At 52.3% G+C, this 19768-nt stretch overlaps 1 protein-coding gene across 1 annotated transcript; it reads left to right on the forward strand.

The window, feature by feature from the left end:
- Positions 1-5031: 5031 nt before the first annotated feature.
- LOC34622033 (calcium-dependent protein kinase 4) lies at positions 5032-19117 on the forward strand. Its single transcript, XM_026334571.1, has 13 exons — positions 5032-5092; positions 5534-5606; positions 6120-6195; positions 7125-7339; positions 7509-7709; positions 7953-8047; positions 8384-8466; positions 8803-8975; positions 9237-9379; positions 9555-9695; positions 10175-10293; positions 10848-10971; positions 19092-19117. The coding sequence occupies exons 1-13, from the start codon at positions 5032-5034 to the stop codon at positions 19115-19117; spliced, it is 1530 nt and encodes a 509-aa protein (XP_026190356.1).
- Positions 19118-19768: the final 651 nt, after the last annotated feature.

Below are 19768 nucleotides of genomic sequence, written 5' to 3' on the forward strand. Positions count from 1 at the left end.
TTAAAATACACGCGTATCCGTTCTTATCAGTAAGCAGATGTGTGTGCTTTTGAACATGGTAGGTAGATTTCTGCACTGGCTGTGCCTATGAGGTGTGGTGAGGACACAAGGACACAGAGAACACCATTGCGGGCTCTGCACTATGTTGCGCCAGGCTAGCCACCCCACTTAGGGGCGTCTATGGGGATTCCTAGCTTACGGAGCAGTACTGGAGTAGGGGGCTTCACCACGCTTTCACAATGTACCACACCAGTTGTATTAACTACAAACTAATAAGGGATTCACTCTATTTGATTCGGCTGTCCACATATCGTTAGTGAAACACATTGAATTAGATAATTATTATAAGAAATAAATATTTTGAACTTGTGCTCTGGATGCTCTCTGCAACTAACTGCCTGGATGCAACAGCGCCGACACGCCTTTGTTCTCTCTCCCTATTCCCTTAGGTCCGAATCATGAGTGGCGAGGGCAGAGGAAGCAAGAATAAGCCCTTTTGCTACTACAGGGTTTCTACTACAATTGTTCTATTCATTAAAGAAGTAGTATGGAATAGAATAATTGGTGTGTCTGCGTATATTTCTGCTTGTTGCAGAGTATTATGAGATCGATACAAGAGCACGCTTTCTTGTGTGCATGTGCGCTACCTGCTCCGTGCAACTATCGGTGAATAATTGGAGTGCTTAGAGGGGGCAGCTACGCGCACAATATCTGTCCCTTCTTCCTGTACTTTGAAAAATGAGACGCATGTATAGGGGAAGACGGGAGGTTTTTGAGGAACACTCAGAAGCATTCCATTGAGTTTGTATTGAGTGTGGAGCCAAGTGCCTTCCTGTCGAAAGTATAGATGTAGCCTAAGAGTTGCAGGACTGCATAGTTTAATGCTGCTCTTCTCCGCTCATCCACTGGCTGTAGATGCAATAGGATATCAGGTTTCCCTTCAACATGTGCCAAAGTTTCTTCTCGTCATTTGGTAATTCAATAATCATATTTCCTTTGGTAGCAGTGCAACAAAAATCTCTGGCGATGAAAGTTGACGGTAGTACAATGGCTAACGGAATGGCAAAGGCCCCCAAGAAGCTTGTGCGAACGCGGTAGATTTACAGGTGCTAAAGAAACAAGGATTTTCAGCCGCCAACGTTTTAATAGATGTGCTGATGAACCTATGCCGACCAGAAAAGCAAAATGGCCGTTAGGATGAGCAAGTACTCAACGATTTCACCAGCCGTTTGAAGGTGTACCTTGCTTTGTAACCGTTCGAGGAAGAGAAGATAGTGCTAGTTGGGGTTAATTTGTGGAAGAAAAAGAGCACTTCAAAGGCGGCTGAATGTATGTAGAGGAAGTCGTCTGCCTGCAGAAAACACTACAACTAAAGCCTTCATGCAAATCTTGAATCACTGTTTTCTGCCAAGATAAACCCAACAAGCTTTGGGAGAAAAAAGAAATGTGAGTGACAGGAAGCTACCAATAACTTCATATCTGGAGGAACATGGAAATTCGGCTCATAAGAAAGAACTGCGTAGAGGAACTTCCGATTTGTCAGTGACATTTTTGCGTCTACCCGAAGTGTACACACTACGACGCAGAGCATAGAACTACAGAAGATGGAGCCGCAGTTCGGGACCCATCAGGGGTCAGTTCTTCGGTGATACGGGCTCACATAAAAGGCCGAAAATTGCTATCGCTACTTAAAAATGGATGCGAGGTTTATCTGCTATCCGAAGAGAGGGTGAGGAAAAATAGACTGCCTGCTCACTCGTCTGCACACTCTCAAAGACTCAGGCTTGCTGGCGGGCGGCAGAATGCAAGGATTGGCAGGGCTTCGGCAATCGAATGCTACTTCAAATCGTAATCTGGGTCTCTTGTCATGGTCCACCACTTTTATTTGAACCAGTGCGCCACGATGTAATCGTAGGTATGCCATGGGTGACCAATAGTAAGGCACGCATGCGACCACACCTGCCTGCTGTGGAGGCCAGTGTGCCGAAAAGCACTGGGCCACGCATCTCCTAGTCTCTATAAAGCCCTCAGCTCAGCTACGGTAAGCAGAACAGCGTCAATACATCATAAAGCTGAGGCCTAGTCTCCGTGTGGGTGGCTCAGCAACGCAGAAAGGATTGGGGGTTTTGAGCATGCATCCTATCTTCGTGGCTTCATGACATTGCAACCCAATCTTTGTTAAAAGCTTCGAATAACTTTTAGCCAAGGAACAATAGGAACAGCAACAGTCAAGGCGGAGTTCGTTTGTGGGTTAAATAATGACGAGCTACCAGCAGGCTGGACATGCTGGTGCTTCAACGCACCCTGTTGAGCTGCTCCCCGGGTGGGGTGCAAGCTGTATTTCGTGAAATCAGAACCCCCCCAGAGCATGAAGACCAGGTTGCCTGAGTGGCAAGTAATTTTGATAAATAGGCGAGGTACAGAAAATTGACAAGCCCTTTTGGGCAAAAGCCAATGTTGGTGTCAAAAAAAAGGTGGCAAATATGAGTTAATCTTATCGAACAATGTATCGCTTCAAAGTTACCGGCTAATGCTGTTAAGGTGTGCTCTACACTCATTTTTATGCACAGGCTTTAGCAGGTATGTTACCCCAATATTCATTCTTGTGCCTCTCTTGGAGCTTGGCAATCGACCACGCAATATGCAGTAGCTGTACTCGCATGCCGAGACTGGCCTATAAGCCATGATAGTACAGCTGAGCTAGTGTGTACCTTAAATGCCTTCAGTCGTTTTACTTGTCTTGTGTTTTCTCGTATCAGGAGGCTCAAACATTTCAGTGTTCCGACTAGAGCGAGCTCACGCGCCGCCGCCGTGTTGGTTTGGCCACTCCTTCGTTGTTGGCTAGTTTGTCATTTTCTTCCGAACATTTTCACTTGGAACGATAAAACACAGTTTAGTCTTATTGACTGCACTGCTCACGCGTCTCTGCCTGCCTGCGGAGTGACGACAGAGCGGTAACCCTTCCCCCGTCCTGCATGCATCTAGTCACATTGTACAGGTAGGAAACAAGCGAATGTGTGTTCTGAAACGGGGGCAAAGCTACATCGGACCCAGCTCCACTTGAAAACTTCCCACTACACCAGGTAGTAAGTAAAGTTTCAGAAAAAACTGAGTGATTCGCGTGTCGTCGCGAAAATCTTTTTTAGACTAGTGCTGTTAGCTCGATGTGCGTGTGCATTAGATATTATGTGGAACTTCCTGTGAAGGCTTGGAGTGCTTAGAGAATGCAGGCACTAGCTTGCAAGGTGTCACTCTTTCCTTATTCTAGGAACTACGTGTTGGCGCGAGCAGAAGGGGGCAGATTTTCGAAAGACATACGAGAATCCACTTGTTACCAGTCTAGTGCTGGTTGGAATTAGGCTCCTGCCCACGGATAGCTTTAGTAGAGCGTTATATATAGCTTAATGCATGCTTCTTTGTGCTGTACTGGCATGCACTGCAGCAGCGTTTGCTCTAAACGTGATGAGATGATTTCTGAATGACACCTTAGGCGGTAGAATTCGCAGCTTCACGCCGGCTTTCCACGAAAGGCCGCTAGCTACCAGAGGCTGATGGACACCCTTGTGCTAGCTTGGATCAATCTGCCCGCAAGCAACAGAGGAAAACAAGGGCTACGTACGGCTCAAGAGGCAACCGAACTGTAAAGTTCCTCGTGACATGCCAAGTACGAGACCTCACCCTATCAAAACTTGCCGCAACCGGGGTCATACGTGCCTTTTCTGCCAGAGCATATCATCGGACGAGCTAAAATAGCTAGGGGGTGCTTTTTCATACCCTTTCAGCATGACAGGTACTTGCACACAGGTAGCTGCACATACCAAGTTTCAAGCGCAGGTACACTGTACACGCTGTTGTGGTACAACACGAGCGGTCCTCTACGACACATTAATTACATGGTCATTGGTGTGTTGATGTGGGTACTCACTTGTACTTGGATTCAATGTTCCCACTGGTGTAGCAAGTGTCCAAGAAGAGCTTGGTTCGCTGCCGTCACATTCGATGATTCCTGCAGTAAAGCTACTTCAGAGTCAGAAACGCCACCCTCAGTCCCTGTAAAGCCCATCTGCTTCTTGGAATCAGCAAACAGGGATTTAACTAGGGGTGTACAGCCAGCGGTTGCAGTGAGAGAGACGTCTGTCACCCTCGCCACAGACACACGCCCCCTCCATCCGAACACCAGCATAACCAGCGCAGCAACGGCAATAACTGCAATCAGATACAGCAGTAGTACCAGCAAAAACCCCAACAACTTGAATATGCTAAACTAAATTTGCAGATAGCTGTATACACATCTGGTAGAAGAGAGGAAAACAGCTTCACCGTAGACCAGCCACGGCCCCGAGTGCATCGTAGTGGCAGCAGCAGCAGGGGTGCATGGACTACACTTTTAGGGGATTCCATTGGCTTCCTCCCTCTTTGTAATTGCACATTTCTGCTGCTTTATTTGGCAGCATGCTTTTTCCGATACGAGGCAGCTAGTGCTTCCATTGTTGCAGGGGCGATACAGCTGTGCTCGCGCTGTTTCTTGTAATACCGCCGCTTTTGGCGTGGCGGCTCCTAGTGCTGCTGTGGCTGGCGGTAGTGAGACTAGGAAGAAATAGGACTAGCTCCGCTGTCACTATTTGTGAGGCTTGAATTAAAAACACTACCATTGGTGGGGTAGCAAAAGCAGCAACAGCTGCCGCAGCAGCAGCAGCACAGCCAGGCAGCAGCAGCAGCCACAAGGTTCGGGCTGAGTGTGCGACTGTGAGCAGCTGCATTGCGGCTGTTGCTTTTGTGTTTGCTGCTCCTTCGCCTATATGTTTCTGTTTTCTCCCTAAACTAGAATTCTTATTTGTTTGCCGCTTTGGTGCATTGCTGCGGCAGCACGTGCCTTCTTCTCTCTCCAATCCCTTGCCGGTGTGGCTGCCCAGGGAGAGCTGCCGCCGCAGTTCGTGCTTGCCGTAGCATATCTGTCACTTCTTCTCTAAAAGGGGCTTGTTCCGATTCATTTCAGTTTTTTTGGGAGAGTGGCGTATCGCGGAATTCACCATGGGGCAGCAAGAATCCTCCCTGCCGGGAGAGAACCGCTCCAGGCAGCCGCAGCAGGCAGGTACGTTGCAAGCACTTCTTTGGCGTCAATACTATTGAATTCGTGCGGCTGCTATGGGGCTCGTAGCAGCAGAAACGCTTCCGTGCCCTTTAAGCTCGAAAGATCAATTGCGGAGGCAGAGGCTGCGAGGACTGGGGGTCAAGCGGCATTGAGGGACTGTCGATTCTCCCTGGAGGCCCTTTAACTGATGCGTGTGTTTTCTCGCTATTTTCTGCAAACGCACCTGTCAAGTCGATTATGCATATCTCTGCTCCATGTGTTGCTGCCACCTTTGGCGAAACAGCGATAGCAGCCATGGCTGCTATCGCAGGATTTGGTGTTCGATCGCCCGCTGGCTGGGGCGAATTGAGGGTTTTCTACGGCACAAGCGTCAGAAACCTCCCTGAAGGCGGGAGTGTCAACGGCGATGTGCATGTCTGTCACATTTCTGTGCGGTTGCAGCCACGAAGGACGACAAGTTGGCGGCCACTCCTGGAATGTTTGTGCAACACTCAACGGCAGCGTTCAGTGACAGGTAGGCGCATCCTGTCGTCCTTTCTGCACCTCTGTATTTAAAAAAGAACCAGAACTGTTTTGTCTTCTTGCGCCTCGCATGGTGTCTCTGACCCGCCGTGCCCCTGTTTCCCCCCGCCCCCCTCCAAAAAATTTTTTTTGGAAGTAAGGGAGTCATCTGGCGCAAGGAAGCCCGTGCAGTCTCGCTTTTCAGTACCGCCTCCTGACGCCTTCTCTCAGCAGCAGCATGCTTTTTTGTGGCTTGTCTTGAAGCCTTCTTGCCTTGGTTTCTAGCCTCGCACGAAGTCCACCTCGTCTTCCGCCGTCCCCCCTCATGTGCTGCCTTTTGCCTTTCTGAGTGGCATTCATGTCTATCTACTTGCGTCCCTTCAGTAATCACTTTTTGGCGACAGAGAACTCTCGAGCTCTGCGGCCGTCGTTTGTCTGGTAACAGACGCACGCAGTCGCGTTCTTGAGTAGTAGCTGTTTCAGATTGAAACGCCTGCTGTGGGGCAGATCGTCTCTGAGTGCTCAGGTACAAAGGCCAGCGTGTTCTAGGGAAGGGCAGCTTTGGGGAAGTGATTCTCTGTAAGGACAAGGTGACAGGACAGGTGCGTCGTGTACATGGCACATTTGTTATAGGCCTACTCCCGCATGCATATATATATATATACACACATACGCAACAACATTTTTTTAACAAGCAAACGCGCCGTGTACGGCGCCTATTGTGTTTGTATCTGTGGGGGTGGCGATGCACTGAACACGAGATCAGGCCTTTTCGCACTCCCCATATGCCTAATATCTGCTTGCTCTACTTCCGTGGATGCCAGTCCTCCGCTTGTTCTTCATCGACTTGCACAACGGCCCTTCATGCATGCAGGATGCAGGCGGGCAAGAAGAAGAACGCCCTTCTCTCTTGTGCCCTCTCTTTTCCTTGCCATCTGAATGTACACTTCTACATTTCACTGTGGCCTCTGCATCATCAAGATGTATATGTATATACGTATGCATATATACATGTATATATATGTATATACATACATTTCGCATGCAAAACACCATTCTATGCCGTTCTTTGTCCCGATACGTATGTATGCGTGCGTGTGTACATCTGCTCTTTAGAATCCTCGAAATTCCTCTTGTGCCGCCTCCACCAGACGCCTCTCTGTCCTTAATTCCAATCGCTGTGCTGATGGCTGGCTAGTGGTCTTTCCAGTTTTGGGGAGGGCCGTTGTTAAAAGTGCAGCCATGTGCTCAATATGCCATTCCGTCTTTTGCTCGTTACCCATACGTATATACATGCATATATGTGTATATTGATATACATATTCATGTCAGTATCCGTGCCTCTATGTCGCTCTGAGTTTCTGCTTCCCGATTGGCGTCAGGGGTACGCAAGCTCCTTCGATACCCAAACACATACATATTTATATATATGTATATATGGACGTGTATAAATATGTGTATGTATTGTACATACTCATATTTATGGTCATAAAAATATGTATTTTTGTGGTTTTTCCCCCTTTGGCTACAGGAGTATGCAGTCAAGGTGATATCGAAGCGTCAGGTGAAGCAGAAGACTGACAAGGAGTTACTGCTAAAAGAGGTTGAGCTTTTGAAGAAGCTTGATCATCCAAACATCATGAAGCTCTATGAGTTCTTCGAGGATAAGGGGTACTTTTACCTTGTGACGGAGGTGTATACAGGCGGAGAGCTTTTCGATGAAATCATCAGCAGAAAGCGCTTCAGGTTTGTTTAATGAGGGTTTCTCTCTGATTGGTCGACGTCCGTGCAGAAATATATCACCGCGTCTTCTTATGCCTGAGACCAGACTAGAAGTGATTTTTTTTCTCGCGGAAGGAAGGAGAGCGCTGGTCAAGACGATGCTGCAGGTGTGTCTGTCGCTCTTGTGCTTCAGCGAGGTGGATGCGGCCCGCATTATTCGGCAGGTATTGTCTGGGATAACGTATATGCACAAAAACAAGGTCGTTCATCGTGACTTGAAGCCGGAAAACCTCTTGCTCGAGAATAAGCGGAAGGACGCCAATATCCGCATTATTGACTTTGGCCTGTCGACCCACTTCGAGTCAACGAAGAAGATGAAGGATAAAATCGGGACGTAGGTGCTCGTTCTCTCTCTTTCTCGCTTGCTTGGCAGATAGTGCCATGTGCAGACCATCTTTCTGTTACCCTTGCTTGCTCTGCCAACGCTGAGTGCGCTCTGCGCAGGGGCTGCGTATTATGTATCTTGGCAAGGCGTGCGTCCGGCGTTTCTTTGCTCGAATGCTTTATCATTATTACTACTACTGCTGCTACTGTGTGTATGTATGTGTGTTTATGCGTGTGCCTGTTTGTGTATTAGGGCGTATTACATTGCTCCCGAGGTGCTTCACGGGACGTACGATGAGAAGTGTGACGTTTGGTCTACTGGCGTCATTTTATATATCCTGCTCTCTGGTAAGGCGAATAGAGCGGGGAAAGAGGAAAGATGGGGGGAGGGGGAGGGGAGAAGCTGTCTCTCATCGGGGTTCATAGATGTTTCTGGGCTGTTGTAAGTGCTATGTGGGTTTTAGGGCTGATGGGTGTATTGTGTCTCCTTGCGCAAACGTTAGTTGAACAGCAGCTCGGAAGGGGTGGGAGCAGATAGACTTTATTATCTTAATGATTATTGTTTTCTCTCTCTCGCTCGCTCTCTCTATGTCCAAGTGTTTTTTGTTCATGGTTTTTAGCGCTCTCTCCCCCTACAAGCCTCTGAAAGTGCGTCTCTGTTGCTGAGTGTGCCTGATTGACCAGGGTGTCCGCCCTTTAATGGCGCGAATGAATTCGATATTCTGAAAAAGGTTGAGAAGGGAAAGTTCACTTTCGATCTCCCACAGGTCCGCTGCTAACAAGCAACCCGATTCCTTCTGTTGTGGGAGTGGCCTTATTTCTCCTTCGTTGGGTGTCTTTTGTGCATATATCGCATATCTATCCGTGCAGGTCTACAAATACCATAGCTGTCCGTGTCAACAAAAAACCTCCTTGGCTTGTGCCTTATGCGCCTTGCTGCATTCTCGTGATCTCTTTGCATTGGCGTCGCGAAGAGGAAGTTACCTCCTGGCGTGTCGATTGCTGCGGGCTTCCTGTTGTGCTCCGGCTGTCTATCAAGTGCTATCACTTTCCGCTCCATGGGCAGCATCGCGCTGGGGTTTGCTCTGTGGTGCCTATCGCAGTGGAAGAAGGTGAGCGAGCCGGCGAAGGACCTGATTCGCAAGATGCTCGCCTACGTGCCGACCATGCGCATTTCCGCGCGGGATGCCTTAGAGCACGAGTGGTTGAAGAAGACAGATGCAGATACAGATTCCATTGACGTGCCATCGCTCGAGAGCACCATCCTGAATATTAGGTTCGTTAAGTGTACAGTACCCTAGCTGGTTGCTCACGTACAGAGTACTAAAAGTCGATGCACGGCGGTTTGCGCCCTACGGAAACGAGAGGGGAGCGCTGCAGGTAGTTGCGGCTGCACGCTGCCTCGTGCCTTCCTTGAAATTTTCCCCTCTTTGGAGCTGCCTACCGGCTCCTTTTGATGTGCTTGGGCGTTGCTCTTTCTTGCTGCTGCTGCTGCAACAGCTGTTGAAACCGCTGTGGTGGTTTCTGCGGTGCACAGACAGTTCCAAGGCACACAGAAGCTGGCGGCTGCGGCGATGCTCTACATGGGCAGCAAGCTCACAACGAATGAGGAAACTGTTGAACTCAACAAGATCTTTCAAAAAATGGACAAGAACGGGGACGGTCAGCTAGATAAACAGGGTGAGTTGCGACTGGTCAGACAGGCTCTTTCTGGCCGCTCGTTGCAGTGTAGCCGCCGTCGAGCTGGCTTATAAAGCCTGCAAGCAGCCGTTAGACGTATAGGTGGCGCATCCACGAGCTGGGGGAGGAAAGATTTTTGCTGTGTTTTTGGTATTTATTCGCACGCGGTCTGCAGAACTGATGGAGGGCTACGTGGAGCTCATGAAACTAAAGGGCGAAGACGTCTCTGCGTTGGATCAGAGTGCAATCGAGTATGAAGTAGATCAAGTTCTGGAAGCCGTAGACTTCGACAAGAACGGATTTATTGAATATTCAGGTCTGGTGCCTGTGGGTGCTTGGATGCACATCTGTATGTGAACATGTTTACACTTGGAAACTTGAAGGGCGGATGTATCCTTTTGCTTTTTGGTGTATACTTGCGCAATACCTGTTCTGCCTCCCTCAGGAAAGACGCATGCGCGTGTGCGTGTCTGTCCCTCTCTCTCTTTCTCTGTGTGCGTGTGTCTGTGTTTGCTGCACACATGTTGGACTGTGCATTGTACCGTGGCTGATCAATTTATATGTGTGTATGCTTCTTTCTTATTTGCGAGCTATGTGTATCTTCCTGTACATGGATTTCGTTGTGGGAAGGCATACCTTCATGAAGTGAAAGGACATCTACTTGAATGGCATGCAGTTGTAGAGTGACCTGTTCGGATGGGCTGTACTTTCGGTGGTCTTTATGAAGCTGCGGGGGATAGCATACGCCTTTTCTGCTTTTATTGTGGGTGCGATGTGTGTCCTTTCTCTGTGCAGAGTTTGTTACGGTCGCCATGGATCGCAAGACGCTGTTGTCGAGACAGAGACTAGAGAGGGCTTTCGGCATGTTCGATGCGGACGGCTCTGGAAAAATATCATCTTCGGAGCTAGCCACCGTTAGTGTTTGCACACTTTACCATTGGGTGATGTGGGGTGATGGAAAGGCGGTTCTGCGTGCATGTGTCTAACGTGAAGCGCAGGAAGAGCCAAGGGATATCTATAGTGATCAGAGTTCGGCTGTATGTATGTATATGTACGTATATGTATTTGAGTGGTTAGGGTTTGTCGGCACGCAGACAAACGGTGCTTTTGAAAGGCAATGAATGTGTATTTTGTGGTGGTGCCGGTATGGGGAAAAAAGTATATTTCTCTATCCCCAAAGTAGCCTTCGCATGTGGGGAAGCGCTTTTATAGTTGGTGGTTGTCGTTGTCTATCGGTTCGTTGCGTTTATGGCAGGCCGTTTTTCTCTGTGTGCTGCCTCGTGCCCTTCCGTATTGTCTGCTGCCACCGGCCTTGCATTTTTGGTGTCTGCCGTAGCGGCTTGTTGACGCCTTCTGCGCGTCGTGCCACTCGGCTTGCGTTTTTTTGTGCTTGCACGAAACACGGAGGCGTACGGAAAGAAGCCGCAGGAAATTGTCCTGATATGTCATGTCCGTCTGCTCTTTGCAGATCTTTGGAGTGAGCGAGTTTGACTCGGAGACATGGCGCCGCGTGCTGGCAGAAGTCGACAAGAACAACGATGGGGAGGTTGACTTTGAAGAATTCCAGCAGATGCTGCTGAAGCTCTGCGGCGGCCCCGCCATTAGCAGCTAGTTTGGTGCGTGCTACCTGTCTGGCTAGATGCAGGAAGAACTAGGGGGCTAGCTAGCGAGCCAAACTCGCTCTATGTCCAGGGCACTATCGCAATGTTGCCGGGTCAGCAGTGGGGGAGGTCGGCTGGCTTCTAGAGACCAAGGCGAGGGGTAGTACCCGAATTTTCTCATCCTTCGCGTAGTGTGTGGCTTCTTTCGAACACGGAGAGGAGCATCATCCATTCTCAAGCAAAGCGAGCGTTAGATGCGGACGGTATGGATGGATAAGGAGGCAGAGGGATATAAGCGCGCTTGCAAAGTGCTCAATTCTGCACCGCTCGTGCATCCCGTATATGGCTCATTTTGTGGTGCTTCAAGTGTCGGTTGCAGCAGTCACAGCTGGAGAGCAGCAACAAAAGCACTACTAGCGGCAGTGTAGGACGGAGGAAGGAGGGAGGGAGAGGGGGAGGGGAGGAGGGCGAGGGTTCGGGCGGCCTGACAGTGTCAGCACGGGAGATGAAGCAACAACTGTATTTTCATGTATTCTATAGTTGACAGACTTAACAGCCTCCGAAAGGCTGCGGCACTGCAACAGAGGCTCTCTGCCGCAGCAGCTTCTCTGTCATGATGCGACTGCTGCTGTGTCGAAATAACAATAGCGCGCTCCATATTTCTTTGCTAGTTTCTTGTGGCGTCGGCATCCATCATCGACAGCGGCAAATTCACGTGCTGCTTTTGTTGCTGCTGGGGCTGCCACATCCTGATGCACATTGGGGTTGTGCAAGTGTGGCAGGCAGCTAAGCGGGATCTGTACTCGGCACAGCGTGCAGCAGCTGCGTCTGCATATTTTCCTTCTCTCGATGCATAAGAGCCTTTGGATAACAACCGCCACTTGCCGATTTAGAGCTCAGTCGGTACAGAGCGCAAAGCTCTTCAACCACGGCGGACACCGCCTTAAGCGACGAAAGGGTCTAAGGGGGTGGGTGCTGCCCACTTGTTGTACTGTTCAGTTGGGCAGGCGCATGGCCAAGCGAAGCGATGCGCGATAGTAGGGAGGGATAGGGGCGTTCTGTCTGCGGCGATGCATCCAGCTAGCAGACCCTCGTTAGGGTATGGAGGGAGAAGTAACGTATTTTGTTGGAAAGGAAGCAGATGTTTGGCAGGTATGAGGAGAGGAGCAATTTAGAAGGAGGGGTAGCCAGACGCCGACAGGTGCATCTGGGTGTTCTGTCGAGCCATATTGCAAGCGGCGTGCAGCATTGAGTCGAAAAGGGGTGAGGCAATGAAGGGCGCCGTAGGCGGATTAATTGGTGGACAGCCAACCATGCGGTAAAGCAAAAGCTGCCAAAATGAGGGGGTGGAGAAGCATTGGTGGAAAAGGTTCAGGCAGGAGGGGGCAACAATAGATAGGGGGAGGGAGTATGACTGCAGAGGAGCACAACCTTTCATGGGTAACGAGAGTAGAAGCACGGAGGAATTACATGTTTAAGAGAGGCACGTCCAGAATGTTCCCCTTGTAACGCATCCTTCCACAGCATGGTCACAAGGTCCCACTTGCGTGTTGAAAATTTCTTTCCGCGGCTGCTACAAAGGGAAGAAAGTGCATGCAGGAGAGGCTGAAGCGCTTCTGTCGACGCTGAGAAGCTCCGTCTACGCCTCGGTAGGGAGACGTTCAGCTGTAGACTATTGGTTAAAGGCTGCAGAAAAGGTTACTGAGGCTTCCAGATGAGCTGTCTCCATTTGCTGCCCTGATCAAACCCTCTGGAATTCGGTATAACGGGAGACGGGCAGCTGGAATGCGCGTGGCTGCAGACCCTGTAAGCAGGACGGGGGTTTGCTGCTAGTTCCGCGAAGCATTGACGCCTCCCCCACCCAGCTTTGACTATTACCCTAATGCAGCAACTGTACAATGCAGCAATATCAGCCACGAAGAGCTGCCAGTCCAGACGATCAATGCTTGGCTGTTTCCTTGTGTTCCCAAGTATAGCTTAGCCCGCTACAGACGCGCTGTTTTGTTGCAGCTGTCTGTTTGTGTGTGCGAGCCATTCTATCTCTATCCCGCTGTTTGCTTTCACCTTCATCTGCCTCTCTTGTTTTGTGTATCTACTCCTTTCTGACCTCGAGCAACACGCTGTTGTACCTCTCCCTGTACTGTGCATGTCCTTTGAAATCGTCGCTGTGTAGTATAATCCCCTTACCCTTGTTACACGAAACGAGAAGCCCAGGCAGAGAGAGACGCGCTCTGTTCGAAGTCGCAACGTCGGGATATTGCGTCACAACGTGGCCTTCGACAGGCGCTCGGCCTGTCTCTCTCTCCCTCTGTGTGTGTGAGTATTGCTTGTTGCGGCTACGTCCGCTTGCGAAGTCCTATAAGTCCCCTACATAAGTATATATGCATATATATATATATATTCACATGTATATATATGCTTACCGCCTAGCTCAGGAGGGATTTTCTGCCTTTGCTGGTAGAGCTTCGAGGCAGTTGTTGGTGCGGTTTCGTGTGAGCCTCCCTCCCTAGCTATTCTGTGCTCTATGTGTCGTTAAGCAAGGCGAGATATGACGCGCTGCAAGGGGAAGGGATGCAGAGCTAGATTGCGAGGGTGAGACACGGCATCCAGCCGAACATGCGGGCTACCAATACAAACTGAAACACAGATTAAGAGAAAGGCACAGCCAAAATAAAGAAGTCAGCTGCTGGCCACGCCTTAAATGGATCAAAGGGACTGTGCACAGAACGAACAACGGCAACGCCAAGATGAGCGCTCCTGTTCTACTGAAACAATACTGCTGCCCTTCCACTGTTCTAGCTCTGCTCATTCTTGCTGCAGCAGCTTGAGCGTCATCACATCTGTATACTGGGGAAGGGAAAAACCGAAATCAGGAAGATCTTGCGCAACGCAGTTGCTAGCAACGTTTGGCCACCCGAGTCAGAGAGCGGTTGTTGTGCAACAACCTGTACAACAGATCTAGTGCCATAAATACAATACATACATGCACATGCACATGCAGAAGCGCTTCGCAAGCACGCGGGGCTAGAGAGCTTAGCTCCACAATATATGTATATATATATATTATGTATATACAGAGAACTCTCCGAAATCGTACGAAAACAGCGGAAATATAGGAGACGCAGCTGCACAGCTGCTGGAAATGTTTGCACATGGAAGCAGACCGAGACTAGAAGCAGCATCCCAATGGAAGCCTCGAGATAAATTCCTCGATAAAGAGCACATAAAGGTGATGCATGCACAAAGGATGCTGGTGAAGAAGCGTGCGGGGAAGCACCTCTCCTATAATGCGGCAAACGCTGCTTGAGCTGCTGAGGATATCCACCCCCCCTTGAGGCCCCCCCGCTATATAGAGCGTTTAAGCGCTTTCTACCCGAGAGAGGCACGCCAATATCCGGAATTTTCGCTGGCCGGTGCGTTAAGGCTGGCTGCTTGATAAGGTCCTCATCCCCCCCCCTTCCCCCTTCCTACTGGGCCGTCGAGCACCGCCTGCTACTCTGGTGCGGTGGGGGGGCGTGCAGGAAGGAGAATATCTTCGCACAGGTGCAGACCTTCAGGAGCGTCAGGATCGCCAGATCCCCAGCTGTCTCCTTCGGGCAGCACCACCGAACGAGACGAGAGAACTGTTAGCCTGCCTACACTATGCCAAGAAGTAGAGTTCGGGGCAGTAGTTGCGCCTGCCGTTATTGCACTATCTGCCCCCCTTCCCACTACGGTGGAGTCTGCATCCTCTGCTGGGCACCAAATGCCATGCACTATTTGCGGGTACCCCAAGGCTGCCTCGGCTTCGACGGCGGCTGTAGAGGCCGCAAGAAGGCAGTCTCTCCGCAGAGCACTGTCTTCGAGCCAGCGGCAGTCTCTGTAGCTAAGGCGAACCCTTTGCACTCCAGTGCTCGTTAGGCCTCCTTGCTGCTGCTGCGCGTAGCAGTGCTGCTGCTGCTGCTGGAGGTGCATCAGGCCTTGCTGCTTCCTGCGCTGCTCCCGCCGCAGCAGCAGAGGCTGCCGCTGCGGCAGCAATCTGGCAGCCATGCCATCTACTGCCATGAGGCCCTCTAGACCCTCCACGCTGAAGTCTGCTGACAGCAGCAGCGCAGCTGCCGACGCCTGCAACGCAACGCTTCTGCTGCTGAGCCGCAGCATCCGCGGCTGCGACATCTTTATCCCGGAGGGCGTTGTTATGCAGCTGCACCTTGTTGCCGCGCGGCAGCAACAGCCACACGCTTCGTGCCGCTGCTGCTGCTCCTGGTGAGGCGTGCCGAGGAGACTCGACGGGGTGTCGAGATCAGCATCCGACGCGAAGAACTGCCCTGGTGCCGCTGCTGCTGAGGACGCTGCGTCCTCTTCTCCTGCTCCTCCTCCTCTCATGGAAACAAGAGCAGATCTGTGCGGGTACGCCTCAGGGCATGCAAATCGGACGGCAGCCGTATGGAGGAAAGCCGTGCGCGGCGTCGTTTTTTCAGGTTCATCTGCATCTGCGGCAGCCGCACCGGTAGAGACTTCCAGAGAGTAATCGGAATAGCCGCCCCCCTGCTCCGGCGTATTGTAACGAACGTAAAACTGCCCAGGGATACCTGGTATCTCGCGCACGCCTTGAAGAGTCTCTCTTGGCAACACCCCAAGCCCGGTAACTACTTCGCCTGCCACAAAACTGCTGCTGCTGATGGTGCTGCTGCTGTTGTTGTTGCTGCTGCTGTTGTTGCTGCTGCTGCTGCTGGACTGGCTCATACTAATCGCATCCCCCAGAAAGGGCAGAGGCGCTGAAGAACGGCAAAGGAAGGATACAGCACCACTGCCACATTCAATGAGCTGAATCAGCACGGCGACGCGTACCTGCGAGCAAATCATCACCATCATTACACACACAAAAGGCAAAAGGTTCGTGCGGGCTAAAGGTTGAACGCCAGTCCTCTAGTTGTTGCTGCTGCTGTAGATCAGCAACAACAGCAACAGAAGCAGCAGCAGCAGCGACGGCTGTACCCGCTGCAAGAGCGGCAAGCGAGCGACAGTCTCCCTCGCTCCCCCCTCCCTCCTTCCCTCCGTCTGCCCTCCTCAAACGCCAAGCACACAGCGCTACGCTGACGTTGCCTTATTATATTATGCCCACCATGATGGTCGGAGCACAGCACAGCACAGCAGCATGGGATCCACGTTCCCCCTTTCCTCCCTTTCCCCTTTCTTCCCCTTCCCCCCGAAAACACACGGACTCCTATATTCAAGAGCTTTAGCTAGCAGCCATCCATTTATTTATGCCACATACCGTTGAGTGCTTGACTTTGGCCCTCTGCAGCGCGAGCACGACAGGGGGGGAGAAGAGGGTAGCCCACACCGAGAGAATGCCTATCCAAAGCCTTTGCGTGTCTTGCAGCATCAGCAGTCGTAGGCGGTAGCTCGGCGAGACAGCTGTATCCGAAGAACCGTCGGATGTCGCCCCCCCTCCCCCGCAGAAGTTGTGCAAATCGTGCAGCACTTCAGGGGGAGCCTGCAGCATATGGACCAAGTGTCTCGCCCGCCGCAGAAGCCTCTCAAGCTGCAGAAAACCTCTCAGCAAAGGGCCCTCCCCTCCTGCTGCTGCCGCAGCTGCTGCCGCAGCGGCTTCCCCATCCGGAGGCCTCTCCCCCAACGCGCGTGAGGCTGCCGCTGCTGCGCGCGCAGCAGTAGCAGCAGCTGCAGCGGCGTTCGTTTGCCTTAGCTCTGCGACTTCCGCTGCAAGATCTAGGGCGGCACAAATCCGCTGGAGGGCCTTTCGCAGAGAGGCATTCGGAGGGAAAGCGAGACAGCACTCCAAAGCTCTAAAGGGAACTGCCGCCGTAGCTGCAAGAGAGTCGTGCAGCTGGGTGTGCTGCAGCATTGCGATGCCAAGGCACTTGGAACCCACATGATGCGGCTGAAAGCAGGAAGGGTCGAGGAACCATCGAATAGAGCTTCTCTGCCTGTCCCCAGAGCCTTGCGAGAGGAGACTGCTGCTGTGCAGTCGGCCCTTGCTTCTCCTACGCAGTCGCTTGCTGCTGTACTCACGAGCTGCGGCAATAGCCTTCGCTGCTGCCGGAGGAGGGGCGTCCAAAGCAGCGGCTGCAGCGGCTGCTGCCGCTGCAGCCGCCCTCCTCTCGAACTCGCCTTCGCTTTCTGCGTCTGCATCATCCGTTTCTATCCCCGGCTCATCTCGGGCCTCATCAAACAAAGAAAGAAATAAAGGCCGCTGGCGCACTTGCGTCTGAAAGACACTTGCACACATCTTGTGCTCGAGAACCACAGGCTTTGGAATCGAAGCGCGCGTGCCAGAAGCGCCTCCCACCCGCCGCATCGATCCCAGGGCAGTTGCCGTCAGCGCAGGCCTCATGGACGCCTCGCCTCGCGGAGTCGTTGCTGCACACCCCTTCTTATTGCTGCTGCTGCTGCTGCTGCTGCTGCTGCTGCTGCCTTCAGGCTCCAGACGAGCTGTCTTGCTCGCTCGAAGCGGAGTGGCAGCTGGAGCGCTCGCTCCCGATCCCACCACTGGGCAACTGCCAAGCGGCAAATCCCCTGCAGGACTGGTCCCAAGAAGCAGCGACTCGTCGCTGCCTTGTCGCACAGCCGCTGCAGCGGCTGCTTCTGCAAGCAGTTCTGCCGCAGCCTCTGTCTCTTCGCCTGCCACCAGACTCGGCTCTTCTTCCGCAAGCTCCGGCAAGTGCAACGGCGAAATGTTGGGGGCTGAAATCGTCAGCAGGAGCGGCAGATGCTCGGGGAGGCCTTGAGCCTTGCTCGGCTGTGTCACAGTGCTCCGCACGCGAACGGAGTTGCCACTGAAACTGCTGCTGCTGCAACACACCTCCGCATCCCGTGTAAGCAGTGACGGAGTGTCTTTCCATTCTTCGGCTAAGCGGAGCTGCTCCAGTACGAACTGACGGCGTTCCAGCACGACACAGTATCTCTGCCGAATCGGCAGCTGCTGGAGAAGGCGCTGTAGAGACGGATACACTGTCCTTCCACCCTCCAGCGCATGCACGAGGGGTCCTAGCCAGCACTGCACCTGCAGCTGCTGGTGCTGCTGCTGCAGCTGCTGCAGCAACAGCAAGAAGTAAGCGGGGTCTCTGCACACCGCAAAGAAGCACCGCTGCGTCCGGCAACGGATCAACAAGCTGCTACTGCTGCCAGGAACGAATGAAGCCGTCGCGACGAGCGAAAATGCCGAGCGACTGCCATGCGCTTCCGCCTCTCGCGCTGCCCCGGCTGCTGCAGCGGCTGCTGCCCCCAGGAATAATTCGGCAAAAGTTGCACACGGATGAGGTGCCGCGAACTCGTTCTCTTCTTCTGAGAGCTCTGCTGCTGCATCGGCAGCTGCTGCCTCCGCGAGCTGCGCAGCCTCTGCAGCTGGAAGGACTCCCTCTTGCTGCAACTGCTGCTCAATAAGGGCTTGTTGATGCTGAATCTCACGCAGTAGCAGCAGCAACTGCAGCTTTGCATGCTGCGCTGCAGCGGGGAGGAAGGCAGCTGCAGCAGGACAGAGCAAGATAGCCCTCACATACGGGGGTATCTCCTCCTCTGCATTGCAGCAGACGGCAGCCAGCAGAAGGGGCTGTGGCGAAGGCGGAAGAGCCGCTGCTGTAGTCAAATAAGGCAGAAAAAGCAAAGATCCTGCTGCTGCAGTGGCCTCTGTGGGTGCTACCGTGAAGGGCATGGGGATGCATCCGGGGGAAATGGAGTCTGTGAAGGCGAGGAGGTGAGAAACCTGAGTTGCGGAGACGCAGACAGACAGAGACGGGCGATACGTCGCAACTCGCGAGTCTTTTCCCCCAGCTGTGAGAAGCACAAAAAAGCATGCCTCATCAACACGTACCACCTTGGCAAGCATGCATCGCGGCAACACAAAAACTGTCTTACATGCATCAGCGCCTTTTTATACGCATCCACAACGTCGCTAGTTAGCTGGCTAGCGCATACCGGCACAGCCACAGTCTCAAGCAGCGCCCCTAGGAGAAAAGCGTCTTACGGTTGCCACAGAGTGCAGTAACGATTGCTGGACGACACCCAGAGCAATCCAGCTAGCGACTGCAGAATTTTCGCTAGCTGCCTGCGTAAAAGCACCCCACAGGACCGGCAAGCAGTGCGCATGCTGCCGTTGAACGCCGCTGGAGACGCAGCAAGCAACACAAAGCCTTGAAGCGCGACCCCTTCCTCTCCCCTCCTCACCCCCCTTCCCTCCACCCTTCACATCGACGCCTCCCCGTAAATCCCCTTCAGTGTCGCGACACTTGCAGTGCGAGAGAAGTCGCGATCGCAGGTAGGCAGGCAAAAATGAAGGAAACGGCAGCCAGCTCCCAGAGCCTCTACCATGCGGTGCTGCACGTGGATACCCACCTGAAGAAAGAACAGAAGCTTCTCCTTGAAGTGCTCTTGGCTCAAGTCCACTAAGCGTCCTATGGCGCGTCCAAGGCGCTCCAGCAGAGCACGCCGCAGGAGTCGCTGCAAGGCGACGTGAGACTCACGGGCTGCTTCCCTGTCTTTTGCACCTGCTGCTGTATGGACTGCAGCCTCTCTTTTGCCGTGTGCAATCAAACGCCTGCTGCAGCAGCCTTGGCAGCTGTGGTGGCATTCCACAGCCTCCCCATCTAAAGCAGACCAGTCCCCTGCGATTACCGAGACTTCAGCAAACCTGCAGGCGCAAAGACGAAACTCAGCTGCTACGCTGCTCTTGAATGGAGTCTGCCTAATAATCACGGGAGACAGGGCGTCGTCTTCAATCACCGTGCATGCCGCGTGCAGAATCACAGTCAAGACTTCTGCGCCATTTTTTTTCTGTTTTTCTGTGAGA

This window comes from Cyclospora cayetanensis, unplaced genomic scaffold (assembly GCF_002999335.1).
Source record: "Cyclospora cayetanensis isolate NF1_C8 unplaced genomic scaffold, CcayRef3 CcayRef3_contig_11, whole genome shotgun sequence".
NCBI classification, from domain to species: Eukaryota; Apicomplexa; class Conoidasida; order Eucoccidiorida; family Eimeriidae; genus Cyclospora; species Cyclospora cayetanensis.

What these genes read in the sequence shown, in the direction of transcription:
- LOC34622033 (XM_026334571.1), top strand. Translation starts at nt 5,032, where the DNA reads ATGGGGCAGCAAGAATCCTCCCTGCCGGGAGAGAACCGCTCCAGGCAG. An exon ending in ATGAAGGATAAAATCGGGAC is followed by an intron (nt 7,710 to 7,952) that starts GTAGGTGCTCGT and finishes TTTGTGTATTAG; the next exon opens with GGCGTATTACATTGCTCCCG. An exon ending in AGCACCATCCTGAATATTAG is followed by an intron (nt 8,976 to 9,236) that starts GTTCGTTAAGTG and finishes TGCGGTGCACAG; the next exon opens with ACAGTTCCAAGGCACACAGA.